The 18,319-nt window shown below is 37.1% G+C and overlaps 2 protein-coding genes across 4 annotated transcripts in view; both read left to right on the top strand.

Annotated features, from left to right (window-relative positions):
- Window positions 1–4,407: 4,407 nt before the first annotated feature.
- On the top strand, window positions 4,408–12,575 carry ramp2 (receptor (G protein-coupled) activity modifying protein 2). 2 transcript variants are annotated; one of them, XM_079613736.1, is made up of 6 exons: window positions 4,408–4,642; window positions 5,350–5,414; window positions 5,540–5,594; window positions 10,713–10,742; window positions 10,885–11,053; window positions 11,149–12,575. In XM_079613736.1, the coding sequence occupies exons 1-6, from the start codon at window positions 4,597–4,599 to the stop codon at window positions 11,396–11,398; spliced, it is 615 nt and encodes a 204-aa protein (XP_079469862.1). In that variant the 5' UTR covers window positions 4,408–4,596; the 3' UTR covers window positions 11,399–12,575. The 2 variants fall into 2 exon arrangements, with proteins under 2 accessions (XP_079469862.1, XP_079469863.1); XM_079613737.1 differs by lacking the exons at window positions 4,408–4,642; window positions 5,350–5,414; window positions 5,540–5,594 and adding an exon at window positions 10,290–10,538.
- A 1,746-nt stretch (window positions 12,576–14,321) lies between these two features.
- The window catches only part of LOC307004052 (multidrug resistance-associated protein 1-like), a 29,392-nt gene continuing 25,394 nt past the window's right edge, over window positions 14,322–18,319 (top strand). Inside the window, exons 1-3 of one of the 2 annotated variants that reach the window (XM_079622994.1) lie at window positions 14,322–14,909; window positions 15,923–16,128; window positions 16,274–16,399. The gene's annotated coding sequence lies outside the window, so the exon portion shown is untranslated. Of the gene's footprint in view, window positions 14,910–15,922; window positions 16,400–18,319 lie in introns of both variants that reach the window. The other variant, XM_079622993.1, reaches the window with a different exon arrangement.

Genomic DNA, 18,319 nt, shown 5'->3' with positions numbered 1-18,319 from the left:
CTCAAATGTATTAGTCAAATTACAATTGTAGCTGGGGAGGGAGACAGTGCCTCCTCAAAAAAAATTGGATGAGAAAATAATCTGTGAGGACTTATTTTTGAACACTACAGGCCACTAAATTGTAGATAGCCTATCTTGAATTGGATTTTTGAACAGGCATAAGAGATATCTTGAATTGGAATTCTTCCTTGTCAAATCTTATTTAAATATATCTGCAATTTAATTATGGATATCTTAATCTGATTTTTGACTAGGAAGACATTTCTCAAATTATATCTCAAATGTAATTTCTTATTAGTGAAATTTATAATGAAAACTATTATTTTCACTTTATATAGCCTAGTGAAAACTAATTGCAGATATCTCTAATTGTCATTCTGACAAGTCAAACTATGAATATGACTCGTCGAAAATAGAATTGTAAATATCTCAAATATGTTTATGGTTAGTCAACCCATAGTTTTACATGGCAATCCCGCCTGCCATACTGCGTGAGGTCCGCCCGCCGCGCGTCACTGAAGACTCTGCCCTTTTCTGCACGTCACACGCAAGCCAACGAGAACGCGCTCGAGAGATAGCAACGCAGTTTAATCGTAGGCCCTATATTGCTAGTTGCTAAATGCTACTGCTATTAAAAAATAAATAAATAATAATAATGATAGTAGTAGCGCACTATTGAGTGGTAGCGCAACTGTTACACATGCAACTTATAAGGAGTATATATAGGCTATATATAATCTATTATTTTATTATTAGCCTATAGTTGCATGTAGTAACCTATAGCGGTTGCATTACGCTATCACTATACTATTATTTTTTAATAGCAGTAGTAGCAATATATATGGCCTACTATTAAACTGCGTTGCTATCTCTCGAGGGCGTTCTTGTCTCACGTGTGATTCATAAAAGAATGCTTTCGACAGACAGATGTTGTGATATTTATACTTTATACCGCTAGATGTCGCCATATAGCCATTTATTGTTAAATCTCGGTCCTATTTTTTTAAAGCGATAGTTTACCCCAAAATAAAAGTCTTACTCAAGTTCAAGTTGTTCCAAACCTGTCTGGCTTTCTTCCGTTCGTGAAACACAAAAGGAAATGTTAGGCAGACGTACGATCTCATTCACCATTCTTTGTATGGAAAAATAGCCATAGGCTATGCAATGAAAGTGAATGCATGGGGACTCCCTTTTGTGTTTCACGAAAGTCAAGTTTGAAACAATTAGGGATTTTATTTTCAATATTTTTTGGCTTAATTGACTGTATAAGTCCTCTGCTTATATAGCATTAGGCTACTACGATTGGTTGCAGGAACACTTGATATTTGGTTTGGTTTAGCAGATTAATAGCTTATGGAAAAGTATTTTTAAATAAACAGTAGTGGTGGAGCATGCACTTTTTGCTGCATGCTTAGTGCACATATGGTACCGTGACACTCATATAGGCCTACATGTAGAAAAGTGTAGACAAGTTCACCAATTTAAAAAAAAAGTCATTCCAAAACCGAATGACTTGCTTTCTTGTGGAACATAAGAGATTTTGAGATTTTGTCTCAGGTTTTTTTGTCCATAGCCTACAGTGGAAGTCAATGCCCAAATTGTTTTTTCAGAATAATTTATTTTGTGTTGCACAGAAGTCATGCAGGTTTGGAACATAAAGGTGAGTACATTTTCATTTTGGGGTGAACTGCCCCTTTAAGTAACAATGATTAATTCTGACATGTGTAAACATTTGTAATGAACATTTAGTTTTTGTAATATGCTGATTTGTTTACAGTATCCGCAAGTACTGTTTACAGATTATTTTTGCTTTTACAATTAAAACTTTCTGATACTGACATTGTGTGTGTGTGTTGGTTTGAGCTTATACAGACTTGGCTAAAGACGACTGGCAATGTCCAGGTGTTTTAGCTTCTTTTGTCATTGTAGGGTTGAGGTGGAATTGCTCATCAGTTCAGTATGTGATAGATAGAGTGGTAACAATTTTTCCTCACACCCTTATCTCAGTAATGGGCCCATCCTAACGGGGTTTTCTTAGGCCAGTCCGGTGTTTATCTTGGACCTCACAACAGAAGCAAGCTCAGGCATAGATAGACATAAGAGGGAGGTCTTATCTGTGGAAAGTTTTTAATTATGTGCAGTGTAAACCCTGGATGTTGGTTTTGGCTCGTCAAATGAAGATTAATATCAGCCGGTGTGTGGGGTACTGAGGGACTTTGCTCTGAGGTCGGAGTTTAGAAGATGAGATGAAATAGGGCTGTGACATTTGAAATGGTGTTAAACAAGCGTGTACATGCAAAAGTGTACAAGCTTTCTGTAGAATGATATATGAAAACAAAAGTAAAATCTTGCACGTATTTATATTATAATAATGTGGCATTATTGCCATTAAATTCCTCTATAATTATTTTCTCTCTTTAATGACCTAAGACAGAGGTTCCCAAACTGATTCATGCTAGGAGGACCCACTTACACGTTTAACAAAGAAAATAACAAACAAATAACTTTTGAAAAAAAGATGGGGGGAAAAACAATTGAGGAAATACTCACCTATGAGTCTAAATACTAACCGATTCATAGTTCATTCAGAAAAGAATTCAAACTAAACTCCTGAGATTGTATTTTTGAAAGATTCATTAAAATGACAGACTAATAAGAGTCATGTGTCTCATGTATCGGACTACACTGGTCGTGACCCATAGTTTGAAAACTGACTTATGCAGGACAATGAGGGGGATTTTCATGTTTCAATGGGGGGAAAATGTCTTTTGAATTTATTAAACTTTATTTGCGGGAATTCGAATCAGCTTTATTCTTATGTGTAAAATACATTATTGTATACATCAGGAAGTATGTCTTCAGATTTTGCCTTTTGGAGCTCCAATTTTGTGAACTGCTAAATAAACCCTGTGTTTTCTGTCCCTCTAACTTAATCAGCTTTATAAACAGAGCAAACCAATTAAGGGTGAAAAACAAGCCTCTCCTTACTAATGCGAATCAAATGTGGAAGTAATTTAGGCCGTCAGAACTTCACAAGACACCAGACCAAGCCCAGCTGAGTGAGAGAAGGGGGATTGCCAGATGACGTTGACTTGTACATCTGTGTGTGTGTGTGTGTGTGTGTGTGTGTGTGTGTGCGCACATGAACTCTAAGGGAATGATACTTTCTCCTCTTGCATCACTCCTGAGCTGTACCGAGTGCACGCCACTGGTGGTCATAGTGTACATGCGTCAATGGCAGTGGTGTAGCTCTATGTACGTCAATAGCGAGGGTAGACACTCTGAGCCAATGCTCAGGGGGTGGATTTGTCATCAGTCTTTATCTTTCCCCTCCTCACTGAGGCACAGTTCACTCTCCAAAGCACCTGGGGTAAGACCCCCTGTAGAGCCCCATGAGGTTAACCGAATCCCAGCCAGAAACATACAAAGAAACAATCAGTTTGGATTGAGGCTGCTTACTCAATTTTACAATAATAAACACTGTGAGACCTACCACAGAAGCCAGTTGTGGTTTAACATTTGAAAGAAATGTCATTATTAAAATGTAATGTGTTGCCTGTAGCTGTCCATGCAGAAGCAGGGGAGAAGATATAGGGAGAAGATATAAGCTTTGTGTGTGTGTGTGTGTGTGTGTGTGTGTGTGTGTGTGTGTGTGTGTGTGTGTGTGTGTGTGTGTGTATATATATATATATATATATATATATAGAGAGAGAGAGAGAGAGAGAGAGAGAGAGAGAGAGAGAGATAAAATAGTTTGTTGATAAATAAAACTTGTAATGAAACTAATAAATGAAATATATGTGTAAACAGCAATATGTAAAGCATCCTGTACACCAGATTTTTCCATTTCCGTTTCCTCAGTTCTGAATGAATTGGTCTCTGACCAAAACATCATACATCACATCATATATATAAACTCTACACTACTTGGTAAACAAATGAACTAAACTTAAGTAAAAGCAAAATCGGGCTCATGCTTTGTTGATTTCAAAGCTTCAGTCCTTCCACTCTCCAACTCAAATTGATTGAGAGTAGTGTTAGAGGAAAAACATATACAACATCCTCAAATTAATGTGCACAAACAACAAAAATACTGTTAAACAAAGGTGTGCAGTGACAAACACACTGACTTTGTGAATGATCCCCACATACTTTAGTATATACATCAATATACATGTTTGAAAGAGACAGAAATGTTTGGCAGAGATAGAAAAACTGTTATTATTCATGATTTGAATAATCGGGAATTATTAAAACACAAAAAGAAAAATACCTAAAATGGGGGGCATAAATCCTTAGAAAGGTTCCATGCACACAATGCAGATAGATAAATAAATCAGAAGAGAGAGAGGGGGCAAGAGAGAATATGACAGTGACGAGAATTTGAGTTCAAGGGAAATTCAGAGAGACAAATGATGGCAACATTGGGATATATTAGACAGCCCACTCTATGTTTCTCCATGTATGAATCCACCACCCCTTTAAGGAAATGAGCACATCCTCTTGTTTTAATAGAGTCTTCCTGTTGAAGAGTTCATACATGTGATGTGTTCATGCTGAGGTGGACAGACAGAATTATCCCAGGATTAAAGCATAATGGCGCACATATCTTCAAAACAACAAGGGACTCTTCTGTTTTGGGGTAAGATCCGAAGTTTCAGAATAAAAGTTTGGTTTTATGTGCTTGGAACTTAAAATCAGAGGCATTCTCCAAGAGAAAATGGTCTTAAAAAGAAGTACAACCTTCAATATTTGAAAAAATCATTTGAACTGTTTGTAATTAAAAAAAGTTAACAACAATTCTGACGTGAACTCTAGTGGAATATATATATATTAAAATATTATAAATGTATCAATATTTTAAACTTTTTTGCCCACATGACCATAAAGAAAATATAATGTAGCCTACATCAGTGGCGATGCCAGAAATATATTCCACTAGAGATCACACTGGAATTATTGTTATATATATCACATTGAATTGTATTTTAATGTAGCCTATTCATATTTTACATTTTTGCCCTCGTGACCATAAAGAAAATATAATGGAATATAATGTGGTTAAATTACACTGTTGACCTCTTCAAAATTATGCTTTAAGTTTCTGTTTTGGTAGATATAGATAAATAAGGGACTAGTGGAAACTTCTGAGGAAATGACTGTCATTATCCAACTGGACAAGACAAAGGGAGGATGTGCACTTCATCTCCTCCCTTCCTGCAACCTTTTCCATGCCTGTCAATTTTCCCCTAACTGCTGGAATTCACTGTTTTATAATGACGGATAAATGCCATTGCGTTTCTGAATTTAAGTGTGAGTGTATAATACAAAGTTTCTTTTTCATGATAGTCTGTCTGTGTCTAATGGTCTCAACTCTGCAGACCCTGGTACCAAACGAAGAGAAACATGCTGAGGTGAGTTGTGTTGAATTTATTCCTGATACAAATATAAAAATAAGTTCTATTTAAGAATTCTATTGACTATCAAACAATATTTTTCTAAACCCGTGCTCTGTCTGTATTTTTCTTCTGTGCCCTAGAGGCCGACTGCATCAACCCCACCGACAGTACAAACCACTGCCTCCACCAGAGCAGGTGAGGGATACAGCTGTATAAATATGACAGACATGTTGGCTAATATTTTGTTTTTCTGAGTTGTATGTCCAAATAAACCACACTATGAAGTTGTTTTCAGTGTATGGATTGAATTTAGTCCATTTTGAGCAGCGGATGTGGATACAGTATAAGCACGTATAACAAAGAATAGCAGACAATAGGTAACAGCATAATAATGGTGTAAAGAATATTGTATCGCAATTCTACACTGCGGTGAGAGATTTTGTTGACATTTTCAATCAGATTTTTTCCCCTAATATTTATTTTCACGGGAGAGTCTCTGGAACGAAGAATAAACCAACTGCTTCAGTTTGATATTTGGATAAACACATGGGCACAGGGGAGATTTAGATTGGCCTGTTGTAAGGGTCCAAAAACAGAAACAAAGACTGTATTGTTCTGTGGGTGTCACACACATATTACGTTTAACAACACATACAGCATCGGCAAGCTACCTATAAAGCATATTCACATCAATAAATGTTGTCTTTCTCTGTTGTTTGCTTTCGTTAACACATACAAAGGAAAGCATGTATTTAATATAAACCAAACCAACCAGCTCTGAGTTGAATCTTAACATTAGGCTACTTAATGTTTGAAGCAGAAAAATTATTTGAAGATGAGAAAAACTTTTATTTAAGAATATAGCCTATCCCATGAATAGCTTTGTGAATGACAACTGAATAAAATAAAACAGTAAATTAAAACTATCAACAATAAGTCATTAATTATTATTGCAAAAATATAATTAAAAATATATATTGTTGGATGTTGTAGGGAGACTGTCATGTAATGCTTCACAGGATGAGTGATCCACTCTTTTTGCAATTGGGAGTCCTACGGTAGGCCTATTGTAGGACGTAAATGGCAACATTTTGAGCGAAAAGCTGAGAAAATAACGTTTTTGTCAAAGACTTTGTCCAGATCGGATTCAGAAGATGATCAAAACGTATAGATCGAGTCCATCAACAACCTTCACATTAGCTCATCCTGGGTCGACATTTCATTCAGTGATGTTAGGCAGTTTTGATGTATGCTGTTTAATGTAGATTATCTACAGTATTTACATGATTTACATATGCATATGATTACGGCTGCCAGTGCCAACTCTCCATTGAGCGTGAGACTCACGTAATTTACACTTTTCACACGCCAAACATCCATTTCCTCACGCAGAGAAACATTGCGAAGCAAAGAGGAAACCGACACCGACAGACAAGACAGAGCAGGTTACTTTTGATTTAAAACAAGTTATCAACTCTCTATCTGTCTCTGTCAATTTTATTACGAAATTAAAATAATAAATACCGTTTTGGCGCTTGTAAATGTGTAGCGCCTCAGTTCAAGCGGCACGTGAACCGATCATCTTTTACTCTTCTTTACTAAATAAACCAGAATGAACAATAGGTAGGCTATGTTGAAAGATATAGTAGGCTACAACTTACCGAAATGTATATGCCTCGGATCAATCAGTGTTTTTCAACCGCGGTAAGAGGTCAATAAAACAGCTGGAGGACAATGTTACATTTAGGCTACCTCAGGAAAGCCATTTAATGACCATAAATAGCTATAGAGAGGAGTGTTTTGCTAAATATGTCCACTATACTTACTATACTTACTAAATATGTCTCTTACTTATATCATTAAAATATTATAAAGTTGTTATTATAATAAAAACGCATTACATTTCATTTGAGTTGTTATTTTTAACCTTCAATAATAATACCAGCTGACAGGGCTCTCTGTATTAGTGAGATTTTTTTTTTCTTGAGAAAAATTAACATGTAGGCCTATCTACTGTACCTAATAATTATCCAAATGAATCGATATTGAATCAAGATGTCAAGCAATAATACAAAACAGTACCGTACCAGTCCCATAGCTAAACATTGTAATATGTTGTCACTAAACTTTATAGAATTCTGTTTAGTTTCCAAATGTTTTGACAATCACAACTTATTGTGATGCAAGGTTTTTTTTCCACATAGGCTACCGCCAATTTTGATCAGGAGATTCATCAAGAGACTCTGTTTTGATCAGGAGATTCAGTACTCTTTCAGAAGATGTTTCATAGCGCCTCCAGCGTCAATGGCAGGGAAGTGTTGTCTCATAAATGACGGAAATTTCAGTAATAGGGATGCAAAAAAAATCTGAAAGATCAAAACTTTATTTTTTAAACATCAGTAGCCCTGTAGACTTAATCTATTGGTACCGATTTAAGACAAACTCACATGGTCAACATGAGATTCACAAACACAGAAGTGTTACATAAACTGTTCCAGCCCTCCCTCAGCCCTGGATTCGCCTCTTTCTCTTACTTTGAAGTGAGTGAGCTGAGAGTTTGTTTCAATCACAGCTGGTCTTAAACCAAAAGTCGAGCACAGATGGCAAACTCTGATTATATCGTTTCCCGAACTCGATCTGTTTAATATGACCCAGTTATTCTTAAAAGTGTCCGTTCTATCAAGCCGCCCTGCTCTGCCCCTAAATGTTCACTTATGTTTCCTGTTTGGAAACAGATGCGAAAAATGCAAATAAATCAAAACCACTGAGCCGACGAGGAATCAACCTGAGAGAAACAGAGTGTTTTTTTAAAGGGGGAGACCCGTTTGCAGATGTGCATCTGGCCTGGGTGTGCTCGGCTCAGAAAAGATCCGCGCCTCGGGGAAACAGCAATCCTTTAAACACAACAATGCTTTACAATATCATGAGTCGAGACTAGAACTGAGAACCAGTTCTTATGCAGAAACATTTCCATTAAAACAAGAAGGACTTTCATGAAGCTCAGTTAACTTTTCCTTTCTTAAAGTTCCCTTTACTACTCACCACAGCACAGTAGAGCAAGCTTGCACTACAGGACTGTGGACTACCTGAATTGCGGTGGAGCTGCACACTACACAACGAGGATTCTTGTCATCTGTCTTAATCTTGCCATAGCAGTGCTCATGCATACAACGCTGACAAGGTGCACAAACTATACATTAGGGTTGTGTCCGGTACCTTTTGCCTACTCATTTGATATACTGTTTTTCGCCAACTGTATAGTAGGGGAGTGTGCGATTTCAGATGCAGCCTTGGTCAAGAGGCAATTGAGAAATTGATGAGAAATTGATGTTTATGATTACAAAGTTTTTCCGTTTATACCATCTGCACTGTGATTGGCTAGATTAGTTCCAACTTGTTGTATTGCACAATCAACAGATCAAGTGTTAGAGCACAATTGTAATGCTGTAAAAGCGAACTGAGCTTACCTTTTCGGCGTGATGATCGACATCCTCTGTAGTCCCATTTAGCCACTTGTTAGCAAGGTAATACTGATATATTTTATGTCATAGAATAAAACGTGAAAGTGTCATGAGCTTGTGTTCACCACAGACCTTATATCAGCCATTTAACCAAAAAAACAATTGACTTCGGGACGATGGAACCGGAAGATCTAAAAAGCTAACTCTGTGTTTCCGTGTTTTGGCCTTCAACGCGATTTCATTCCTGCACCACTCTATACAACGACAAGGTGGAACAAATCCAGCCAATCACAGTGCAGATGGTACAAACCAAAAAATCTCGTAATCCCTTGCATGAATTTCTCGCGTGAAATTATGTGAGAAAGAGTTTTTTGTGCTGTTGGCCTCTTGACAAAATATATTGTAGTTTGTGCACCTTGTCAGCTTTGTTTTGTGTAGTATGCGTAACAACCCGTCTTTTTTTAATCCTTCAGATTATCTGATTAGTGAACTGCTGGATCTCATGCTGGACTACTATCGCAGGTCTATTATAATCATCACGTGAAATTAATAACATCTATATAATCAAAGATTAGCTTCTGGATGAGATCAGTGAATTGATGATTTTAGCTGTATCACCAACAAGTATAGCCAACATCATCTGATCACATTCTCTTGCTGTTCTGGAAAACAACTAATGTTACAAGGTCAAGAGTTGCCCAAACACTGATCACCAAAATGGTGACATCAAACTATAATAATAATACAATAAAACATCAACATCTAAACCGCTGTTAATTCTCAATTAGAACTTTTGTGCACGTATGTCAGAAATAAAGTCAAACTGATTTGTAATAAGTGAAGCTTGTAATGCTGTTTGTGGAGTTGTCCTGCTTGTCCACGTCCAATGCCCATCAGAAAAATACAGCAGAGCCGTGTGGTCCTGATTCCCGGGCTGATTACTCATATAAAGTGGTTCTTTATAAAAAACACATTTAAGAATTAAAATCGCTGTCGAACGCAAGATATTACTTTTGTCATGTCCAACTCCAAATGAACCAAGAAGGCTATAACAGCCTACTTGTGAAGGCTTGTTGTGAGACACAAGTAGGCTAAACAGACAAGTATATTACATAGTTAAACATAGTGAAATATAGACATTAAGAGTTTTGTAATTAATAGTATTTTTTTAAAAAGAACAAATTTATGACTGAAATCTCATTCACATTTTTGTCTGTTTAACATTTAAATATTTAGTTATAGCTAATTAATGGATTGTATGTATGTCTCTTAAAAATAATTGAAAATGCTTTAAAAAGTTTTAGTGTTTTTCAGTTCAAGTCTGACAAAGAGAGAGAGAGAGAGAGAGAGAGAGAGAGAGAGAGAGAGAGAGAGAGAGAGAGAGAGAGAGAGAGAGAGAGAGAGAGAGAGAGGAGGGGGGTGGAGCATTATTACGTGGGAAAATTAAAGCGTTTTCGGTCAGCAGCTTTCTAAATCTGAACATCTGGTAACCCCGGTTCCACATGTGGATGCGCGCATCACGCTTCCACCCGTCGCGTTTCCTGTTATGCCTCGCGCTCTTTGGTGTAAAAGTTCAGGCACATTCAGTGGCGGGTTTCGACCATCTCTCCAGCGCTCGTTTGCTCTGATATGAGGGTATCCTTCAGCTTCTTTGGCGTCTTTCTGACTTTTCTCTGTGGTAAGTTTTGGTGCGTCGATATACAACTTCAGCTTTCATTTAACCTAAATTAGACACTATGCAGTGCATGATAAAATTGTGCTTGCAGGATGAAGATGTCACAAACGATTATCTAATAAGATAAATATGTAGAGTGAACTTAATGATGATATAAGATTTACTTATATTTTTTAGATCCTGGCCGTGGAGATGGAGAAACATTTGGTATGTAGGCTACATACTTGTCAAAATAGCTTAAGAGATAATTAGAATATATCAACTTGACTGTGACACCTAAAAGATACATTATGCAAAAACGACATTATGTATGACAGGATAATTCACAGTATTTTCATTTACATCACAGGCTGTGCTAACAAGAGCTTCTGTGACACATACTGTTCAATTTGTGAGACCAGTGCATGGGGAACTCAAGAATGCTATGAAGTGCTGGTGCAACTTTGTGAACATCAATTTGATTTCGATATGGAGTCTATAAACAATACTGACTGGTGTTCTTTGGAGAGAGTAAAAAGGTACTTTCTAAGGATTCATTATCAAATGCCATATAATACTGTATGTGCTTGATGATAGTTATTTTTGGCTTTCTTTCTGTCTGTTTCTCTGGCAGTGCATACAACAATTTCACTGTGTGTACTGAGATTGTTGCTGAATGTCTGCTGATTCCCTGGCCGAATAAGTTTGTTGAAAGCGTATTAGTGAACATCCACACCACCTATTTTCAAGAATGCCCTACAGAGGCACTGAGGGACCCCCCTCCCAGCATCGTCCTTGCCCTTGTCATGACCCCCATATGCCTAATCCCTGCCATGGTGGTCCTAGTTGTTCTCAAGACTAAAAATGGAGACAGGAGGTCCTAGAGAAGATTCCAGGTGCAAGAAGATTTTGTTCTTATTCCTTCTTCTGCTTCGTTTCTTCTTCATTCGGGATGGTATCCCTCTCCGGGATAATGTCCTGGTCCAACACTCCCCTGCAGTGAATGTGCACCTGGTCGACTCCAGGTTCAAATGAACCAGCATGCAGGATGGGCATTTGTTCTGGGGGTGACTTCTGACTGGAAAATGTTACTGTACTTCAATGAAATAATTGGTGGTTAGAAAAGTATATTTATCATTAACCTACAGCTGATGTGCATTTCAATTCAAGGCATTGTTATGACAATCACATCTACAAACTGCACATAGGTTTTCAGGATGTAAATGCATAAACCAATGAAATATAAAATGTGAAATGGCAATGGAAAAACGGTTAATTTGAAGCAGTCATATGTACTGCATACGTAACCAGGTGAACAAAACATCACAACACAGAACACAAACTGATTTGAGTGTCCACCTTATGCACTGTATGAAATATTTAACCCATATTTTAATGTAGATTTCATTGTTAGTTTGGTGACAAGAGCTGTTTAGCTGACTATGAGCATCTTTGATTTCGTTTCTATTTTGACACAAGTCATAAAGATTGACTTATTAAATTTATTGTGACAGTCATTGAAGAATTAAGCATAAATGAGTCAAATGCTTGACAAAACAAAGCCAAATGAAAGTGTCCATTTCAACAGGCAGCTTATTGAATATCTGTTTATTTATATAAGTTAATGACATACAAATGTCTCTGAAGAAATAAAATAAAAACATGTGAGAGGGAAGGGGATGTCAGAAGGAAGTTTATTTTGTAATGTCCTGCATTGTCCATGTTAATTTTACTCTGCCCTTTACACAGAACTGCATTGTAATTTACTTAGCAATATAATTACTATATCAATGTGGCCACGTGACTGAGATTTCTGTTTGTGTTTTATAATTATTTCCATAATGGATTATTTTAAGTGAAGGAGAGCATGTTTTCTCTCTAAATCTTAAAAAATGTTTTCACATCACTTATACTAGAAAAGAAAAAATTGTGTATGTCTACAGATGTGTTCTTAATGGATGTACTTCACAGAACCACTGTAAGAGCCTGTGAATAATTTTATTCTTCACCTTTTACTTTGATTGAAAATGTTTTTATATAATTAAACCACATTACCTGGTCCTGGAGTCTATCATTGTGGTTTTAGTAAAAGTGTCCTTTTTGCGACCTTCCATATTAATAATATATTGTGTTTTGTGCTGCCTCCCATGGAAAAGGATTTGTGACAGAGAGCTTAAATATTCAAAATGACCCTCACACTTCAGAAGGGTTGATGTTGGAGAGGAAAATGCTGGAATGAGAGAGAATATTACATCATGTTCCAGTGAACTTAAAGTCAATTTAATTCAAGGTCTTATTTGTTCATAGTATACACAACTGAATCTAAGATGAAATCAATGCTGTAAAAACCACCCCTACTTGTTTAAGATGGTCTCCCAGCCTGGCCAGCCTAAAAACAATGTGCAAAACCTCTCTCAAACCATTTAAGATGTTTTTTTTCTGCAGGTATATTGCTGCTCACTATGTTTTGTAGAGTACGTAGTATTCCACTGTAAAAAACACACTCAAAGTCTTCAGTCTTGTGTGAAACATTATGTGTTTGTCGGGACTCGGTCTGGCAGGGTGTGGTGGGAACGAGAAGTCTCGTTCTTCGGCTCAGATCAGGCACACGCCACGCCCTCCGCAAACACATCATCCAATCCGGCGTCACTCTCACGTGTCTCGGGAGAGAGGACACACCTCACATCTTCAGCAATCAGCCATTCACAGCCGGCCAGATGCTCCTGGCCTTCATTACTGCCAGATCCCCGGCACTGATCCAAAACACAGATTCACATCTGTACCCTCTCCTGCCCAGCGATCTTACGGTTGCAGTGCATACACCAATAGGCTCACGAGTTTATGGCTATCCCGTTTTATTCTGTTCGTGGCCTTTCATAAGGGATTCACATTACGTTTTTTTATATATATTTATAAATTTAATTTGAATGCATATTCAAATAAACATGTCTATAACATGTGAACACCGGCTATGGACAATAAGGCCTAACTTGTTTGTTCGTTTCTCTGTTCCATTTAAACGTCTCTAAAAATCAGCGTAGTTAATAGAAAACATTTAGCTATGTGACATTACTGCCACCCAGTGGTTTAAACTGGAGTTATCCAAATCAAATAAAAAGTTCAATATCCTATCCAAATGTTATCTCGCCAAAAGTGTTGATTTGAATGAATATATATAACTTCGTTTAGACTGATGCAATTATTTAATGCTGCTCTTTGCTTCTAAACTGTTTCACAGTTTTTGTTATTAAAGTCACAAGGTCAAAATACTAAGTGATGTCTTCTGTTGATGTTGCTGAGATGCAAGACTATCTAAAAGAGTGTTTAGCATTAGCAGATTTTTAATTTATATTATTATTATTATTCATAAGGATCTTATATAAACTGGGGAGTAGCCTACATGCCTTATTTTTATTAAATATTTGGGGAGCTCTTTGTAAAACTTTCATAGCTCAACAGATGTTAACAATGTTCATTCACACTATTTAAGTACTCAAAGTTAAACATTTTGTATATTGATTTGGGAAAAAAAAGAAGAGTTGTGTCAAATAAAAGTAGAACAACACACAACCGTAAATAAAAACTATTATGAACAGTATCCTCAATATATCCAAATGGGATAGATTATATACATTTTTTATTTTTTTTTTAAAGATATGAAGGTTTGTGAAAAACATGCAACTAAGTGTTTTTACTGAAGTAGTTGTAGGATTGGAAATCATTACGATTTTTTTTGCAGCGCTTTAATTCTTAGGATGTAGCTATTGTCCCAATAGATGGCAGCAAAACTTTAGAAATATTAGTTTGATTAGTTTAGTGTTTAATTTTGTTATAGCTCTTGGATTTCCTTGTTATTGTAGTTATTTTAATAATTCAGAAATATGCAGCCAATTTAGCCATATTTATTCATTGTAGCATAACTAATTATATTTCTAATTCAAAAAGTGGAAGAGTAATCTTAATGCAAATATAGTGTTGCTATAGCACAATCTCATAGGTTGCATTATTTGGCAGAAAACCGGATCACACTTTGTCAGGAATGCACAGTCAGAGTTCAGACACTAAAAAGTGGAAGAATGCTCAAGTTATGTCAGACCAATGTCGTTAAAGACCCTCAGAGTTCAGTGTTTCACTGTGTTAAACTAGACTGTTGTTGATACAGACAATTACCCATTGAGAGGCCAAGAGTGTTGTCGGCTCTGCTGGTGTGAAATGTGGTCTGGCTTGAGGTCAGCCAGTGTATTTCATTTGGACAATGACCATGGTGTGGTGGTTTCAGACATGCAGCCGTGGTTAGAGGGGGAGTGTGGGATGCCACATCGCGAAAATGTCCTTCACCAGTGGCATGCTGATAGTCATAGAAAACCAACAGAAGAGGCACAAAACGAAGTACAGGTATGCACTTATGAATGAAAAGATTAGCTGAAAAATGAAAGCTACTCATTTAACAGAAATTAGTCTAAAACTACAAAAGTATTGTTCTTTTTCTCCTGCAAGTTGCTAATGTGAGCTAAATATTACACATCACAATAATCTTATACGAGATAGGTCCAAATGAAAGAGTAAATCTTTTGAAGTAGGCTACATTAGAATTGATCCTTCTAGTTCAACTTACATTTGATGGTTTTTTTTGTTGTTGATTATTTTTACTTCCCCCACTTTAAACCTCTATGGCAGGCAAATCAGTGAAAACCACAGGATGAGTAATGAAATGCACTCTGGAGTACTTACAGTAAGCTAGCACAAATGGGAACAATAAAATACACTGAATTCATAATGATGTGCTCGTGTAGTTGAGCAACATTATATTTCATCATCTCATGTGCTTTGTCCAACATTATGTGACTTTTAGTATTGGTCCTCAAGCAGTCCAATAGATTAAATTCAGGTTCAATTCACACTGAACGCATTTTTGCATTTAAGTGGAATAAAAAAAAAAGAATTAGAACGCAAGGTCTAGAGACATTTCTTTTAAAAGTTTTAACACTGTGTCATCTGCGAGGTACTCAACAAGAGGAGTGTAATGGTCAAACAAACACAGCACATGATTACAGAGAAAAGCAATGTCTTCTGAGTGAACGGCCCCTAACTATTTTCATTGGTGGGCCAGAGAAAAATATACAAACTGACCCAATTTTGTCAGATCTATTCACTCAGTATCAATTTGTTTGTTTAATGAACTGTCAAAATCACATTTGCAGCAGTTGTGCTGTTGGTCAGTACAATATTGCTTAATCAGGAATGACTGTGTAACGGAGGCCTAAATGACCACAATGTTTTCTGACATGAGTATTTTTTCTGTTCATGAGAAGATTTATTGTTTTTGTCTTTCTGTCTCTATCTGATGTGAGTATATTTACACTTTGTCTGAGAACTCAAAAAGAAACATACTCTATTATTTTGACTAGACAGTGTTTGCTGCAGCGCGAGAAGCCAGAGGAAGTGTAGGTGATCTGCGTCTGGTTTACCACTGCATGGCTGCTGCTCCCAGACTGTCTGGCGGAGGCCGCTTTTTCGCGGCCAGCCAGAAGTGGCCCAGCCAAACGCTGTAATTGAGAGTGTGGAGGTGGCAGGGATCCAAACAGTCTATCTCCTCACTGCATCCCCAGAGTCAGTGAGTCCCCTCCCACAACATCTTATGCAAACAGGCCGCTTATGTTATCCTCAGCAGAGCTCGCGTTTGAGGCCTCTGAGGCAGCTGTCTGTATGTTTCTGACACTTCCGCTGTCTGCTCCCTCCTTCTGTTTCGGTTTGGGAAGTGCTCATGCATTACGTTCCAAGGGATCCAACAACAGGACAGAAAGAGCACGAGGGTCATGGAGCTCATTCTGGAGGGACACTTTACTTCAAGCCTGTATTGCATTTATATATAGTACATTATAAAGGTATTTCTGATACAAGCTCTTATACGCACATTTGATTTGCCCCTCAGTTTGTAAAAAATAAACAAAAAACATGTTTACTGTATTCCACTTACAATGGAAATGTTTAAGGCAAGGCAATTGCTCCAGAATAAACATGGAAATACACAGTTTTGAAAGTATAACCATAATAAGACTTCAGCATTATAAGTGTTAAAAGGGATAGTTCAACCCAAAATAAAAATTCGGCCAGTATGAAGATCATTTACTCACCTTCGTGTTATGCAAAACTTGTGTTACTTTGAAGAATATTTAAATAGCTCTTTTCCATATAGTGAATGCAAAAACCAAGAAATGATCATTTACGATAACTGTAAATATTCAAGCTTTGAGTTAAGTGACTTCACTGTTGCCTGTAGGGATGTTCAGTAATGAGGTTTTCAAAGCAAGCATCCTAAGAATGCATGCCGTTCAGCTGACAACCATACAACACTTTCCAGGCCTGTTTACGGTAAAAGAGGTTGTGCAACATGAGGTTGTGCAACATTGTCTTCAGATGTATGGGGCTGCATAGACTTTTATAAGCAGTTCAGAAAAACTAGAAAACCAGACAGAAAGCAAAATAGACTTACCTATTGTTGACTCTTTTGACCTGAAAATTTGTCAGAAAGCAAGCAATTATCCCTGTTTACCTGTAAAACAGACTCCCCTTGTAAAGAAAATCAGCAGGAGAAATTGCAGTTTACTTCAAGACACAAAGCAATTATTCAGCCAAATGTCACTGTTTCAGTGGACAATGCCAAAAGCAAGGGCCAGTGACTCAACAATCAACTCCTCGAGCTTTGGAGAATGCTGGCTGTAAATGTATGCATCCCAGACATAACACAGTATAGTTACCCTGCCATACAAGTATTCATCACAATAAATCATGAGGAAAATTCCGGTGACTGCATATGAAAAGTCACTGACTAGTCATGTGCATGACATCTGCATATTTTTGGGGCATTCTGGAAAAAAATATCAGTTCACACATTTTTTATTTTTAGCCTATATAAATCCATTGCTTTCTAAAAATTATTGCAAAAGAAAGTTTCCATTGTCATCTGAAATGACCATTCATTAAGCATGGAAACGGGCTGTGACAGAATACAGAAACAGTGAGCAATGTCTCACTGTAAAAACACTTAAGCAGTAAGTTCCACTGAAAATTAAATGTCTTTGTGGTTATTTGCTCCGCATCAACATGTTTAGACTAATATAAAATGTTACTACCAACTAAAAGTTTGCTATTCTCATTTGTAAATGATGATACATTTTCCAACGTAACATTGACATCCCTGTGTTTGTTTTGATGACTGTCTACAGTCAAGTTGGAGTTGAATGAAAAATAAAGAGAGAAGCTTATGTCATAATTCCACCATATGTACAGGAATAGGGGAACTGTGTGGGAATGGGTTGCAGAACCTCTGAACACACTCACCTCATTCTCATCTCTGCACTGGAGAAGATATAATACTTCACAATTTCACTATACACAACATAGTGAAAAATTATTTATTCATTATTTATCTTCACCTACAGCCAACACTATTGGGGAAAAAAAACAGAATTTGAAGACTCCCTTAAAGAGTTAGTCTCTGTCTGTCTCCGACGCTGATAGCATTATAAACACAGTGCAGCTTTTCTGGGTTCTACGTCAAAACGCCTCAGCATCACACGCAGCCGGCGTCCTGACGTAGAACCCAGAAGAGCATTCATTTCAACAAGAATTTGTTGAATAAAGTCATTTTTAGTTTGTTTCTTTGCGCATAAAAAGTATTCTCGGCACTTCATAACATTAAGGTTAAACCACTGTAGTCACATGGACTATTTTACCTATGCCTTTACTAACTTTCTGGGCCTCGAAAAGGACGTTGCTGCCGCTGGTTCAGAAAGCTCTCGGAT

The sequence above is a fragment of the Phoxinus phoxinus genome (genome assembly GCF_949152265.1).
Source record: "Phoxinus phoxinus genome assembly, chromosome: 1".
Classification (NCBI taxonomy): Eukaryota; Metazoa; Chordata; class Actinopteri; order Cypriniformes; family Leuciscidae; genus Phoxinus; species Phoxinus phoxinus.
This window is presented reverse-complemented; position numbering and strand designations above follow the sequence as displayed.